Source organism: Hippoglossus stenolepis, chromosome 16 (assembly GCF_022539355.2).
Source record: "Hippoglossus stenolepis isolate QCI-W04-F060 chromosome 16, HSTE1.2, whole genome shotgun sequence".
Lineage (NCBI taxonomy): Eukaryota > Metazoa > Chordata > Actinopteri > Pleuronectiformes > Pleuronectidae > Hippoglossus > Hippoglossus stenolepis.
Genome location: NC_061498.1, coordinates 1,141,732 through 1,158,149, shown reverse-complemented (window position 1 = coordinate 1,158,149; position 16,418 = coordinate 1,141,732). Strand labels below are relative to the sequence as shown.

Sequence of the window (16,418 nt, the reverse complement as noted above, 5' to 3'; positions counted from 1 at the left end):
TCTAAACCTTTCCTTCAAAGGAAACTTTCTGTGGGACAAGGTTGAGCTGGAACAGGTTTATCATCTCATACAGACTCGACTCTGCTGATTCCAGCTCTCAAACAGCGTTATCATTATCCCTCGATTGTCTTCTGCTCCTCCGGGCTCGGTGGCAGAGACAGTCGTTAGGTGAAGGAGCGTCTCCCTGTCGTCCCTACTTCCCGAGACGTTCCCAGGCCAGAAGGGATCTGTCCTTCCAGACAGTTCTGGGTCTACCTGACATTCCCTGGAAACCTCCAACACAAGGTCTCCAGGATACATCCTGACCAGACGTCTGAGCAACGGACTGCCAGAGACACATCGGACGAGGAGCTGCTGACTCTCAACCCGACACCCGGCACCGGAGGTCACGACCTGGTGAAGCCACATCATCCTCAAAGAGCAGGGACGCAACTCTGAGGTTATCAAGACGAACGCTCTCCTCACAGGACTGGTGACAAAGGGCAACGCTGCTGTTACACAGGGACCTGGTGGCATTAGTCATGTGTTTTCATAGAAGTACTTGAAGTACTTTATTATTTCTAATTCTCTTTATGCTCCTGTAATGATGCAGAATGACCCAATAGCCTATAGCTGATTTATCAGTGGATCAATACACAGAAGTTCATGTTAACATTTTAAATATGGAGGCGTATTTTTTTATTTCTATGCAAAGCTGTTATATCCTGTTAGTGGTGCTATAGTGGCCTGAAAGGTGTTCAACCCAAAACACTGAAGACCAACATGGACACAATTCAGCCTCCGAGCCACAGGGCTTTTGTTTCAGCTTGATGGACGAGGAGGTGACACTTTTATTTGAAATGGTGACCTGACGGAAAAACTCTTCTTGATTCAGGTTCAAGGGTGAGAAGAGGTCCGCCTGCTATTTTTAGCGCCAAATCCAAGACGGCCGACCTTTGTCCTTTCTGTCCCGGGGGTCAGGTGTCAAGGGTCAGATGTCAACAGGCTGAAATGACAGTTTATTTTTAGTGTAAACACGGCTGCTATTTAAAGCTCCACAAAGAGGCTGGTCAGATAATTATACCCCCAGTTGGTTGGCTGCCATTTATCCACCCACGCTATTGGTCAATTGCAGCCATATGTGGACAGACTAGGGGGTCTGCCCTGCTGCCACCGTGTGTGTGTGTGTGTGTGTGTGTGTGTGTGTGTGTGTGTGTGTGTGTGTGTGTGTTGGCATCATTCCCTTCCTACGTTTTTAAATACACACCACTTCATATCGCCTCGTGGATACGTGCGTTGGGATTGGCTGTGTAAATGTAGTGATGTCTGTGATGCAACCGTGTGTCTGTGTGTGTGTGTGTGTGTGTGTGTGTGTGTGTGTGTGTTGTGTGTGTGTGTGTGTGTGTGTGTGTGTGTGTGTGTGTGTGTGGTTTCGCTGAGTAAATGTCGGTATCTCTCGGTTTCTCTGTTGTTAGTGTGGCTTCATCTAATCTGCTCTTCAATTTGGCCTCAGAACTCAAAACACACTGTCCACCCGTGTGCAGGCGTTCTCCTCCCACAGGGAATCAAACCCAAAACCCCTCTGACAGGTTGTTTATGCCGCGCCCTCTGAAGCCACCCAGACGCTGCGCTGCGGACGACAGTTTACAGTCGGTTACAGCAAGGTAGAGTAGACGAGAAGACCGATGTCCTCCAGGGAGACTGTGGAGCGAGACAACCACATGACAACGAGACTAAAAGATTAAAAGAGACAATAAGAGATGGATCTTTATTGATCAGCAACTCATGCAAACACCATAATTGAAACAATGTTTTATTCTAAATTGGATCAGTAGGTGGATTATTGGTGTAAACACATTCTGTGACTGTTTCTATAAGATGATGAAGATGTCGCTGCACTGATTTTATTCCTATTACAAATTTTATTACAAATTTCCAGTTCAATGGCACAAAGACTGGGCCGAGAACTCTGTGATTTCAGACTCTGTTCAGAGTTAAGTAGAATAAACGTATCCTGAGACTTCATGAAGCTTCAAGTGCAGAGAGATGAATGTAAAAAGGTTCATGTCTGTACAGTTACTATAAATATGTTTGGGTCCAATAAACAAGGTCCAATCTAATTTGTGCAGATGACACGATACAAAACTCAGCTTTGTTCCGTTTCTGTCCTGAATCTAAATGTAGTCGGCCTAATGAGAAGATTACTAACAGGTAATAAGGTTCCAGAGAAACCAGACGAGAGAAAGGTGGGAAACAGTGGAATGTGTGTTGTGCTCCCAGTTAGTGAAGAGTTCTCCACACTTCTCTGCCCACTGATCCCTATCAACCCAAAAGACCACTGGCGCTCGGTAGCTCAGCTTCCGGAGCAATTACCGGCTCCCTCGAGACTCCAGGAGAAACTGAGAACGAGGCAGCTTCTCTCTGTGTGTGTGTGTGTGTGTGTGTGTGTGTGTGTGTGTGTGTGTGTGTGTGTGTGTGTGTCTGTGTGTGTCTGTGCACATATCGAATGTGTCTCTGCTCTGAATCCAAACCCCAGTGTGCCTCTGTCAGAGAACAGCTCACCCACGTAACCCTAAAATACCCATAATCCCTCTGTGTGCCCACATCAGGTATTTAGTTTCCAGTTTACAAACGGCCTCCAGCTCCAGCTCCCATTTGAAAGCTGATCCACTCGGAGGTTAAGCCAGCGAGACGGCGACCGATGTCAGAACAGTTTGATTTGTCATAATGGATCTTTCTTATTTCTCTGATTGGCCCCGTACAGTGGGCGTGGACCAAAGTAGATAGTTTAGATATATATTCTTTATATATCTGTTCACGTGTGTTGGTTTGAATGATTCACTGAGCTGCTGTTATTTTTTCATACATTACATTTCAACCACCCCACCCCCACTGACTGCAAGGTGCTGTCGGCCTGTTTATTAAACGTTTATCTGTATTAATCGTGTGAAGGTGAGAAGAATAAAACGGTTCCACATACATGGACACACACAGATTTCTGGTGTTGTTTTGAAAATGAGCTTTAGAAGGTGAAGGAGGTTTTTGACAGATTAAACTCACCCAGTAAAATATGCAGTAAAACGCTGCATTTAAAAGACTTTAGAGTCACACGTAATGAATAACGCCTCCGTGTTGATTGAAGGAATTTAACTTGTAACGAGTTTATTCAAATGGTTGTGTTGGTGAGTAGGTTTGGAAAAGTCTGGTTTTGTTTTCAACGTGCTGCTTTAATAGCGACAGATAACAACGTTGTGTTGTTGTAGCTGAGTGATGGATGACACAGGGAATAACCAGTGATTAACTGCTCGTCACTGCGTCGCTGGCGAGCCAGAAAATGTGGATTTAACTAAGTGTTTGTTTGCAGGAGAGCAGGTACGTCTGCAAACTGATTCTACATTAATGTGTAACATACCCATGCATATGTAGGTGCATGTATGTGTTAATACATGTGTGTGTCTGTGTGTGTCTGTGTGTGACATGTGTGTGTTTAATTGGACAGAGTTCAGAGTCAAGGCTCAAGGATAAGATAAGACTGCAGAAACCAAACGCTGCTGTCAGAAAATAACCACGTAACTACGATCGCAGTGTTTCTCTTCCTCCGAGCGGATGTTTCACTTTTCAGACGGAGTCCCATCGACCCCGAGGAAGTTTCTAAACAAACCAATTCAAACATTTTCCAATCTGCTTCGGCGTAAATTTAAAATTTAGGGGAAAGAAAAGTATTTTTCAGTCGGACCGCGGAGGACGGAGTGGATTTGTGCAGATACGTGGTTTCTTCGGGTCCGACGGTGCCGAGAAGCATCTGGTAACACTTCTGTGTAATTGCTGCTGTGAAACCCTGAAGATCTGAGAGGAGAAGAAAATTCCAACATGTTTTTCCTCCGTCCTTCTCCTGCCCCGTTCGCCTCCAGTTGGAATTTCACCAGAACTTAGGGCAAAAACAAAAGAGACTGGTGTTCAGAGTGTAAGAGGAAAAAAAACACTTGGATGGGATGAAATACAAGGACGTGTGTGTGTGTGTGTGTGTGTTCCTCATGTTGTGAGGACCTAAGGCTTCACGACTACGCTTCCATTTGAAAATACTGAAACGACCTCTGTCCACACTGACCCTGAAAACACACGTAACAAATCAAGACCTGAATCACTTCATTTTAAGGTCATGGGAAGATGACGGCAAGTTAGTAGTTAATGTTCAGTGTGTGTGTGTGTGTGTGTGTGTGTGTGTGTGTGTGTGTGTGTGTGTGTGTGTGTGTGTGTGTGTGTGGCTCCCCGAGTTCTCAGTAACCGGCCGTGCACTGAACCAAGTGAAGAACTGTTCTCTGATGAGAATGTTCCACAAACTCCTTTTCTACTTCTGTTTCACAAACAGTTCACATGGATGTTGTGTTTCTGCATTTTCCATTTCCATCATTCAAACAGTGAACGTTTAAATAAAAAACAAAGCTTTAATATTGTTAATAAAAGTAAGTAAAAAAATGTTTACTTACTATTGTGTGCACAAAAAATATCGACTTGTTCTCAGATTATCTGTTTGACTCATTCTAATTCTATGAAAAGTACATTTTAATTGTTGAATCAATACTTATAAAGTGTACATCATCTAAAGTGACTGAACAGATGAATTTATCTCTTCCTGATCAATCGATGCCTAATCCAAAGAATTAATTTTCTTGTTGTTATTGCTGGTTAGGAAAACAGGGAGTTAGAGCACTTCAAATGGTTGTAGATGTACAAAATGAATATAAACCCCAATGCAAAATAATATCATCATAAGTAACCAGATGAAATATATCTATTTAACAAACTTCTTCAGGGTTAGTAAAATAAAAATGAGGTGTCACCAATATTTTTCTAAGCAAAAATCAAATTGAAGAGAACATTTTCAAACCTTAGCAAAATAAATCAAAAGCTAAATCCGATCGGTGAGATACGTGTGTTTGTTTACGTCGTAGTAAAATACAGTGACTGCACCTGATGCCCTGTTTAGTTCTCAATGTTCTGTGTAGTGACATTTTAATGAGGAGATCATATGTTTGGATATACAGAGAGCAAACACACACACACACACACACACACACACACACACACACACACAGTCTGCCACCACCAGAGTAAATACTTTATACCCACACATAACCACATTTCACCAACATGTCCAACCACACCAATGAGCCCACCCGGACTCTGCATCCAAATCCGCCAACAGACCGACTCTAATTCAGCGTTTCAAGTGGCTGTGTGGCACCAGGGTGGCAGAGCGGCAGGGTGGCAGAGCGGCAGGGTGGCACCGCCGAGGAGCTGTGGGCGTCTGCGCCGCTGCGTGTTGTCTGCCGGGCTTCAAAGCAGCCTCTCATTTAGTTCGGTGAAGAATGCTCCATTTTACACACGAGTCCCTTCTGCGCTTTGTTTTAATCACTTTATTTTATTAGCGTACAAGTGGCAGCATGAATGGGAGCGTGAGAGAGGGATGGATGTGGAGGTGCCTCTGGCTTCATAGGACAAAGTGTTCAGAGCTAAAGGGTCAGAGGACAGTTCAGTAGGAGGGAAGGTCTGTGATTTAAAAAGGAAAACACTGAAATCAGGGACACGTCAACCACAACGTAGACAAAAGACTTTATCCGTAGTTTCCTCTATTAAAATCAATCTTTTCTCTACATGACGGGTGGTAGAAACATCTGCAGTCATGTTCTACAGCTCATCAGTGGTTTGACTGAGCTGAATGTTCATCATGCTTCACCTGCCTCACGCTCGACAAACGTCTTTCACTGTTTCTTCTTTTCTTTTACTGGGATTTAGTCGTTTTAATGTCAGTGATCGTCTCTGCACGTGAAAATGTTCCAGCCAGTTCCTGAAGCTTCACTGCATCCTGAACATTTAGGACAAATACAAACAGCAGCGACTCTCACTAACAATCCTCAGCCCTGATCTGACCGGTCACAGTCTCATTAGATATGAACACAGTTTTCATCGGGTTAAGATTTAAATGTGCATTTGTCAGGTTCTAATTTCAGCTTTATCTGTTATGTGCTTTCACACCAGAAGCTGTGGTGATTTAAAATAAATCACTGGGACGATATTAGTTCAGTTTAATATGTGTTGACATTAGGAGAATAAGAATATTACCAGCAACACTATACAAATTGATTTATTATTTATAAGTTGTGAGAACTTAGATTTCTTTTATGTATGTTGGGTGAAATGTCTCCAAACATGTTTTTAAAAAATCAAATCACCAGATAACAACAGAAGAATTTTGACATTGAAACTTTAAAATATAAATATTAAAGCCTCAGAACTTATGGTCGTTTTTACAGTGTTGTAAAGTAATATTAGAATATTTTTAAAGTACATTATTTGTCTGTTATGGCTGAAATACATTGACGTCTCTACCTCTCCTCTGTTTTTCAATTTCAACGATCTTTCCCCCAAATTATTCTGCAAGTTTAAAACCCATAAATCTGCTTTATGTGTCTTATTGTGATTTATTTGTACGACTTATTATTGAGCTGTTATTATTTCTCCAAGCCGTCACATCTATAGGTTAAATGTTGGATTCTCTTTATTGTGTTTGTGATGTGGCTGAGGGACAAACAGGCTTTTTATAAAACATATTCTGATCTGAAACTGTAAGAGAATCACTTTGTTATTGAACCGTGAACTCGGTGCAGTTCTGTCCTGTAACAGAGAAGACGAAGCTGAGAGACGTCTCCGTGACGCCCCTCGCTGACGGATCTGCGCTCACACAAGCTGCTGCCTGTCTAATCAGAGATGTTTAATCTGCCCTCTCGCCTTCAGGAGGATGGAGGACCACAGACAGCCTGTGATTAAATGACCACCCACACAGACAGACGTGCAGACAGACGTGCAGACAGACGTACAGACAGGTGGGAAGACAGGGACACAGAAACAGATTTATTGAGAGAATTGAACCCTTCAGGGTATCTTGTCCTCTGACGATGACTGACTGGATGTAAATGATGGACCAGTGGAGGAGGACTCTCTCACCGACCTTTGACAAACCAGTACATCTGAATTAAATGGGTTTCAGAGGCTTTGACAAGAATATGAAACACATTTATTTGCAGAGCCTCTTGAAAATGTGTTTTATCTAAAACCCTAAACGCATCAATCTGCTGTGGGAAGTTTCTCATCTGTTCTGGTGCAGAAACGTCTTATTGTAGTTGTGTAAAGATTTTCCAGTGACTCACACACGTTGACTACTGTGTTCAACGAAGGTCACGTTTCACACAGACGACTGAAACGACATCTGAAGCTGGTGTCACTTCAAAAGCACCGAAAGCTGTTTTAACTTGAGAGTTCGCTGAGCCGCATCATCATCATATCTTCAGTTGGTGTTGACTCGCACGCTGTCAGTCAAACAGTGGCTGGGCCGGCTTCCAGGAGACACACACACACACACACACACACACACACACACACACACACACACACAGACACACACCCTGGTGTCTACTGCCCTCTACTGTTCTTCAGACTGTTCATATCTGCAGGTCAAGTGAGGAGAAACGAGAAAAATCATTTCATTGAACAAACTAGAACGTGGCTGAGTCGAGTTCAAACCTCAAACAGCCTCATTCAGTTCAATCAACCTGCACCAAATCACACACAGACATCTGTCCTCTCAATGTGTCTGATTATTACATCAAGATTCACGAGTAATTCTCAGAGAATTCAGTGAAAAACTTTCTACTGTAACTCACAAAGTTAAAGAAAGTGGGAATAATTCCTGATACAGATCTGCACCTAAATTTAATGAGTTCATCTCTGACCCAAAATCCTTCCACTGAGTTTCATTGAAATCCGTCCAGTTGTGTTGTTTCAGTTGTAATTTGTCAGCGAGACGAACTTGAAGTAGTAAAACTCGTATAAAGTATTATTAATATAACGTAGTAGAACAGTACCTGCGATGTATAGTCAAGTACAAAGCAGCAGAAGATGGAATCATCCAGTAAAAGTAAATTTCTTCAGTAGATTTAACTTTTAATCAGTTAGATTTGATCATTGTGTGTGTGTGTGTGTGTGTGTGTGTGTGTGTGTGTGTGTGTGTGTGTGTGTGTTTTTTTTTTTTTACCGTATTGCTGTATTGATTTATATCAATATTTTGAGGAGCTTGTTTATGTGGACTAAATTAAATAAAAGATAATAAATACAGTAATGAATGAATGCATGTACATTCTTATGTTTGTGTATTTGCATATATATTATTTTCAGTCAGTTACTTTATTATGAAGCTATAACTAAAATCATGACTAAGCATTTTGTTTACCAGGACATAGGATCATCATGTTTTGGGGATAAAGAGAAACTTCAGTACTTTAAGTATATTCACGTCCCTTTTTTAAAAATGACAATCCTTCATTTTGAATAGATTCAGTTGGATCTGTGATGATCGGCTGTGAAGAGTCGACACATGAAGTCGATCTCCTGTGGAACCTGAAGGAAAGATGGTCCAAATCTGACCAGGCTGATAAAACTGAGAAGATTATTTTGGGCGTAGAACCCATGCTGAAGTTTTTCTGTCTCTTTGTGAAAGTTTTCTGAGCGTCAGTCGTTTCGAAGCAGTCAAACAGAACCAAGATGGCCGTCCTTGTTGCCCCCGGAGAAGATGGGGGAGGAATGTTTTCCCGTTGCACAAAACCTTTGATCTCACACCCCCTAATCACTTCCTGGAGATTATACAGTACGTGCACCATAGCACTCAGTGTGTGTGTGTGTGTGTGTGTGTGTGTGTGTGTGTGTGTGTGTGTGTGTGTGTGTTTGCCTGAGGGCACTCGGGCAGATGCAGTCCAGCCTGATGACAGACAGAGATAAGGAAGCAGCAGAGACAGAAGCATGAAGACATCAGTGAAGACCCAGAAGAGTTATAAATACATTTGGCTTCACATAAAGAGAATAAACCAGTGGGAACATTTCTTACAGTGTAAAAATAAAGTGTTGAAGTCACTGAGCTGGTTGTCAGGGTGACGGGGGGCTGGTGTTATTATGGTCTGTGGACTCAGTGAAGATGCAGTAAACTGGAACTTTGGATGGAAATAAGAGTTTGGGTCAGTGTCACTGCAACGGACCATGTTTACTTCTAATAAAGATCTTACAGAGTCTATTATCCATCAGGATCTATAGCACTTAGCCTGTGAGGGGGACACAGAGACCCACTCTGAAGCTATCCGACCTGCAGGATGACGTCCTTCGTCTTCCTACGGCTACAGATCAAGACACATCAGGTTTATGAAGTAAAGGTTAAGTTCAGTGGAACCTTGTTTAAATAACTACTTCACTTGGGTTGAAGACCTCTGACGTCATGATGACAACAATAAGAAACATCACTGACCACAGAGTTTCTCCTGTTTCCCTCTGATGAGTCGATGAACCTTCTCCCTCCAACATGAAGGAGTGAACCTCTGGAGCAGGACTGATGCTGAACGTGTCTGTGGGAAGTCAGAGCTCCACAGATCGAATGGTTCCGAAGGGAAAGTTGTTGTTTCAGGTCAGAAATGTCCAGTTGCCTTAATATCCTCTTTTAACAGGAAACTACTTTTTGTGTGTTTATGTACAAACGGTTCTTCTGATGCACAAAACAGATTCTGACTTACTCGTACAATCCTCCTGTGCCACTGATATTTACTTATAACAATTCAGACAAACCACTGCAGTGAAAAGGTGCAAATATAATCTACATACTCTGCACTTTCTTATTAATTTGTAATATTTGTTCTTATTCTATTGTCTTATTCTTTTTCTGTATTCTCCTGTCTACCTCATCCTGAGCTGCCTGCTGCTGTAACAGCTGAGTTTCCCCCAGTGTGTGTTTTATCTTTTCTTATGTTAAACATATTTTATAAAATATCTTTTAACAATTTCCTTGTACCTGAGTCTGGTGACAAAGATCCTGAATCCTTCACTTCTCTCTGTTTCATTTTTACTATTAATTACAATAAATGTGTAACTGCAGGTGTTTTGTGTTTTAATGTGTGAAGCACTTTGTAAATGTACTTTCTGAAAGTTCAATATAAATGAGGTTATGAATATTAAAATGATAAAAGTGTTGAGGGGAATCTCACCCCCGACCCTCTGGTGCTCGGCAGCATCATGTCAGTGGCTCCATGTTCCGGATGATGAAACGTGAGAAGTGCCGACGCAGCAGCAGCCGCACCCCGGTGACCTGCCCCCCCTCCCCCGGCCCCAGCCCTCACTCAGCCCCGGGGACGGAGCCCTGTGTCCCGCAGCCCCGTGTCCCGCAGCCCCGTGTCCCGCAGCCCCGTGTCCCGCAGCATGGCCAAAGCACACACCGGCTCCTGCGGCTGTCGGGCCGTGGTCCTGGCGGGGAAGTACCTGTCCGGCCCGAGCGTCCCGGTACCGACGCAGAGCTCCGGGCTGAGGCAGCGGAGGTTGTTGGGTCCTCACCCCCGCATGGTGAGCTCCGACGCGGCCGGGAAGCGAGGCAGAGCCGCGGCTCTGGCCCAGCAGGAGCACCCGGGGAGCTCCTCCGCGGCGGAGCGACACATGCCGGCGAACCGGACCCTGATCTACCGGGACGTGAAGGCTTTCCTCAGCGAGGTCGGCGGGGACCCCCGGGAGGCCCGGTACTGGCTCACCCAGTTCCAGAGGGCCGCGGCCGCCCAGTCCCCGGCCTTCGCGGTCCTGGAGGTGGGTCCGCACTTTAACTCGGTTCTTATTAAACTTCATATAAAGATAAAGATTTAATCCTCTTTGTTCTCTGGGGAAAGATTTTAATGATCAGCCAATGTTTTAACCATCAAAGGAAGAATCAGCACCAACTAGGAGACTGGTTTTATTATTATATTATATTATATTATATTATATTATATTATATTATATTATATTATATTATATTATATTATATTTACCTGTAGAAGCCACAAGTCTGTAAATTATCAACTGTGTTTAAAAACCTGATTTATTATGTTTTATTTATTATAAATACTACACTACCCACAATCCTCAGGTGGAACGGGGACGTCTGATTGGATGAGCTTTCTGTTGCCATGGAAACGTTCACCACGAGCGCGAAAATCAACCATGTTGAATTAATTACCAACTTCTTCAAGTCACTACACTTTTTATGTTATCGTGTTTATTTGTTATTTATTTGGATTCAATTTGGCAAGTTACTGTTATAGTTATTATCATTTAGCTTGAGACAGATGAACAGATAGAAGCCAAATATAAATACAGATTTAAAGATAAATAACTGAAGCTATACAAAGTTGTGCATTAGACAAACATAGTAAACATTTACAATAAGGGTAAAGCAGATGTAAGTGTATTTGAAACAGGGCAAGAGTAAAACTTAAAATACAACACTAGAGATATAAAAATATAGAATCAAATAAAGATCAACAGCTGTCAGCCTGTTGACGTGTTCATGTGATTAATATGTTAATCGCTCTCGTTTCACCGTATCTGAGAGCAGCTGCACAGTCTGTATCTCTGTGTGAACAGTGTGTGTAATTTTAATTTGTCCAAATAAAAATCTGAATCAAGGGTTTAAACCTCGTTCTTCTTCCACAGCAGAGTTCATGACCTGCTTTGTTTTGTTGGCTGATGAAACTCAGCCTCTTGTTGATTAGCGGTTTCTGATTGGCCGGGCTTGTCTCTCCCAGGTGGACAGCTCGGTGTCGGACAGCAGGGACCGGGTGCAGAGTCTGGCCTTCGGCCTCTCCTTCCTGCAGCGGATGGACATGAAGCCGGTGGTCGTGATGGGCTGGTCGGCCTCTGAGGAGGCGGGGCCTGCTGAGGCGGACGCCGGGTCGCGGTGCAGCCGGGGCCTGGTGGAGCGGAGCCAGCAGCTGACGGAGGCTCTGCAGCACCACTCGGCCACCGTCCTGCCGTTCTTCTCCGCCGAGTCCTTCCTCCTGCAGCACGAAGCCCCACGAGGAAGCAGGTGAGGGCTTCAGGTTGACGTCACGTATCATCCATCATCTCGTCTTCACTGTCCTCACACCCGTCTCTGTCCCGTCTCCCTCCCAGTGCTCCACACTACGTCGCTGTGGACCCCAGCCTCCTCCAGTGGACCCTGGACTGCGGGACAATCCCACTGGTTTGTCCCGTGGGGAGGGACGCCCGAGGCTGCTCAGTGATGTTGGACCCGACAGAAGTGACGGCAGCCATTTCTCGAGCCCTGCAGCCGCACAAGGTCATGTTCCTGAACAACTCCGGGGGCCTCCGCAGCCGAGAGAGCAAGGTAACGTCCACTCTGCTGCAGATACGCCTGGTTTCAGTCTGGATGAGCAGAAACTGAGATGTTTACAATCAGCACCATCCTCAGCTTCCAGTGTTTTTCACCATTTTCAACTTCTCCTGAACATCTTCTGCTCCAGGTGCTGGGAACTGTGTCGTTGCCTGGCGACCTGCCCAGTCTGTCCCTGGCCGCGGGTCTGAGCGCCGCGGAGTGCCACCGGGTGGCGACCATCGCCCGACTGCTCAACCAGCTGCCGACCGAGTCCTCCGCTGTGATCACCTCCGCCAACACGATGCTGACGGAGCTGTTCAGCCACCGAGGTGAGAGACGACGATTCTCCCACATGCTCACACACACGTGCACGGACTTTAAGGTGTGAATTGGCATGAGGTTAAACCTGCCTCATCTCGTCTGGTCCTCCCTCTTAGGGTCGGGGACGCTCTTTAAAAACGGAGACCCCATCCACCGGTAAGTAGACAACACACCTACTTATACACAAACTTCTAATTGGAGTCTTCACCCGAAATCTGCTCCTTTAAACTAAAGCAAAAATACATGAAAACACTGTATTTATAGCATGTAAAGTAAATACTTGTTTCCTGTGTGTGTGTGTGTGTGTGTGTGTGTGTGTGTGTGTGTGTGTGTGTGTGTGTGTGTGTGTGTGTGTGTGTGTGTGTGTGTGTGTGTGTGTGTGTGTGTGTGTGTGTGTGTGTGTGTAGGTACAGCTCTCTGGATGGGATTGATGTGGAGCGTCTGATGGTTCTCATCAACAAGTCTTTTGATAAAACTCTGAGGGGAGATTACATCGACTCGCTAAAGGGACGACTGCACTCGATCTACCTTTCTGAAGGGTGGGTGATACTATTACAGATCAAATGTCTGAAATCTTAAAATCAATCCAGGTCAGGGTTTGAATTCTAACCTGCTTCCTTTCCTCCTTACATACGTCAAATATATGAATCTAAGCTGAGGTGGAAGAGGTCATTTGTATTTCTTATCCATGGGAGTTGTTTTCACCACCTTCAGTTTTCACTACACTTCATGGTGCTGCTGTGTCGGAGTGAGGCCCTGGATATGTAGCTCCCTTTGTCCACCAGGAGGCACTGCTGGGCTTTTCATCTGCCACATTACTTCATTCATTCACAGCCTCTGTTGTTGAGAAGTGTCACCGTTTTAAAAAGCATCAAAATGACACCAACAGATCTCAGAGTTCTCAGCAGGATTACGCAAAAACATCCGAACAGATTTCCATGAAACTTGGTAGAACATTAAAATGTGCTGTGAGTCTGAGTAAAGGAGCAGATCCAGGAATTGTTTTTACCTTCTTTAACATTTACACTTTTCCCAGAGAATAATTAATTGATTTTGATGAAACAAGATGTTTAAGGAACTGATGTCGATGAGTCAGTTTGGTGCAGATCTGAATAACAATCTGGATCAAGTGGATTTCAATGTGGTTTTATCTTCCACGTCGAGGATCATGATTTCATGATCTGCATTGTTTAGTTGACTGGATTCTCCTGCTCCTCTCGGTGCTTCATACTCAGCTGAGCCTCTCTCTGACTCCTCCAGCTACAGCGCCGCAGCCATCATCACCATGGAGCCGGTGAACAGCGGCACGCCCTACCTGGATAAGTTTGTGGTGAGCAGCAGCAAACAGGGCCAGGGCACCAGCCACGTCCTGTGGGAGTGTATCAGGCAGGACCTGGGCAAACTGTTCTGGAGGTCGAGAGCCACCAACAGGATCAACCCGTGGTACGACACACACACACACACACACACACACACACACACACACACACACACTCAAACCAACCAACTTCTGACGAGTATCACCCTAAAATGACTGAAAGTTCAGTGCTACAGTTTTAAAGTGTCTGCTGAGGATGAGATGCAGTCGCTGCAGGTTTACTTGTACACTGGGACGTTGTATTTAAGTTAAATGCATTTAAGTCCAAAGTTTGATCTCACTTTTTCTTGCCTCTGTTCACTTGTTGTTTCATGATTTAAACAAAGCCCTGACGTCTGGTTACATCATGAATCTACATCAACCTCCTCCCTCTGTGCGTCCAGGTATTTCAAACACTGTGACGGCAGCTTTGTTAACGGGCTGTGGACCGTCTTCTGGTTCGGCCTGACGGACATCAGAGACTCCTACGAGCTGGTGGAGTACGTCAAGAACCTTCCTGACTCGTTCCACGACTCCTCCTCTCTCACCGCCGCCGAGCAGCTCCCTCCGCCGGCCGCGGGATCCTGAGCCGCCTCCTCCGAGCCGCTGGGTTCAGCACTGGAGTTGTTTTAGGTTTTTTATTCTTCAGCCTGAGACAGAGTTTTTTCAAGTTTTTGCTCTGACTGCTCTTTTTCCCAGTTCTGGTGTTTTGTTGGTTTCCACCACGGCACTTGAAAACCAAAGCTTCCTCGCTGTGGAGGATTACACACAAGCTGTATTTTGACAAACTAAAATCATTCTCAATTTTTTTTAGAGCTTGGTATAGTTCTAAGTGACTATACAGCCGATACTTGAAGTCATTTCACACTTACATATTTCTGTTCGGTAGCCTCGGAGCTTCAGTACAGTCACTTCAGGGTCTTAGCCTCACACTGAAGACAGTTGTGTGATGTGTCCTGTGGCTCTAGGGGGCGCTCTGTATTAGCCTGGAAACCTGACCAGTCAGCGAACTCACATTTATTCACTTGCTGTCTGGCCGCACTCCGTCCAGACCGACTTCCCTCCGTCCGGAAAATGGTCGGACCAATACGATACATACAATACTGATCCAAAACAATAATCTCACCGGGGGGGGGTTGGATGCAGTGACCGACTGAGGAGCGTCCAATGGGAGCACGGCTGAAGCTGTGTCTGTAACTGACGGTTTATCCTCAGAGAAGAAGAACAAACAGCTGGAGTTTACTTTCTTCTTCCACTCGGCTGCGTCGCTCAGTTCTTTGCTCTGATTGGTCGTCCGGCTCTTCTGTGAATCAAAAACAAACCAAGAAATTAAACCACTTTTCAAAACCATTCAAGAATGTGAATTAGTCTGGAGACGGCAGGCATATCCGGCTGACTATTTTTAAAATATATTTCAATACAGTTACTGTGTGTGTGTGTGTGTGTGTGTGTGTGTGTGTGTGTGTGTGTGTGTGTGTGTGTGTGTGTGTGTGTGTGTGTGTGTGTGTGTGTGTGTGAGTGAGAGGTTCAAGAATCAAGAATCATGGACCTGAGTCAAATGACCTTTTTTAAATTTACATAAAATCAGGTGAACAAGCTGCTAGTTTACTTACAGTCTATTTATAGATATCAGTACTTGTAATAATTTCATATTTTTAATGCATAACTTTGATAAGTTATAAAACTTACAAACACAATCATGGTATCCATGGATCTTAAAGTCAATCTTAACCAATAAAAGTCTTAAATATTTGCCCTCGTGCATTCAACCCTTAAACTTTTCTGTACTTTTCATTTGAAATATTATCTTGATAAGACCAGATTAGTTTTTTCTTAGTTCAGGCTCATGTTTGAGATTTAGTGGAGCTTCCTTCAGTTTGGTTCTGACGTGTTGTTGGAGCCGATCACTGCAGAATGGTGAGAAACATGGTTTAGTTTTACTGTGTCGAGTTTTATTCTTTCTAAGATGAAACTGTTGTTTGAATTTTGTGGTGAATCCATTTGCAAAGACAGGACACGACTTTGCAACTGATGGGCTGAGAGATAAATGAAAGAAAGATGGTAAATCTGATTTGATTTATTGTCAGTATCAGGTTGTGACTGTTTGTAGAAATCATCAGAATAAACCTGGAATCTTTACTTCAAACAAATGACTTTTGTATTTGGTTATTGCTTCTTCAGATGTCAAGATGAAGTGTGTGTGTGTGTTTACTTCCTCGGCACCGCACTGCCCTCTGTGTTTGGGATTATTTAACTACATGTATTATATTGTAATAACCTACAGTGAAATTAAATGTGAAAATTATATGACAGAGGACTAATCAACAGAAATAAAATGACCTTATATAATTACAAATATATTTTATGTGCATTACAGACACTGTTTGAATTAACTGTACAAGAAACCAGAGATTAAAACACCACAGCAGATTATAAAAAATATATAATAGTTAAATATATAAAGAGGTTAATAACTATGGGATAGTTGTACACACTCCATCACTGTAGGTGGCGCTGTGAGCGGTTCCCTGTGTTTTCCTCCTTGTTCCG

General features: G+C 43.9%; 1 protein-coding gene across 1 annotated transcript; it reads left to right on the top strand.

The window, feature by feature from the left end:
• Positions 1-10,170: 10,170 nt before the first annotated feature.
• Positions 10,171-16,018, top strand: nags (N-acetylglutamate synthase). Its single transcript, XM_035181207.2, has 8 exons — positions 10,171-10,644; positions 11,622-11,902; positions 11,989-12,202; positions 12,339-12,519; positions 12,628-12,667; positions 12,919-13,050; positions 13,772-13,954; positions 14,273-16,018. Exons 1-8 carry the CDS (start codon positions 10,270-10,272, stop codon positions 14,454-14,456), a joined length of 1,590 nt encoding a protein of 529 aa, XP_035037098.1. The 5' UTR covers positions 10,171-10,269; the 3' UTR covers positions 14,457-16,018.
• The last annotated feature ends 400 nt before the right edge of the window (positions 16,019-16,418 follow it).

Bases quoted from the DNA above. Each gene is read 5' to 3' on its own strand.
- nags (XM_035181207.2), top strand. From the start codon at position 10,270: ATGGCCAAAGCACACACCGGCTCCTGCGGCTGTCGGGCCGTGGTCCTG. The intron at 13,051-13,771 runs GTGGGTGATACT...TGACTCCTCCAG, and splicing joins TCGATCTACCTTTCTGAAGG to CTACAGCGCCGCAGCCATCA. The intron at 13,955-14,272 runs GTACGACACACA...CTGTGCGTCCAG, and splicing joins ACCAACAGGATCAACCCGTG to GTATTTCAAACACTGTGACG.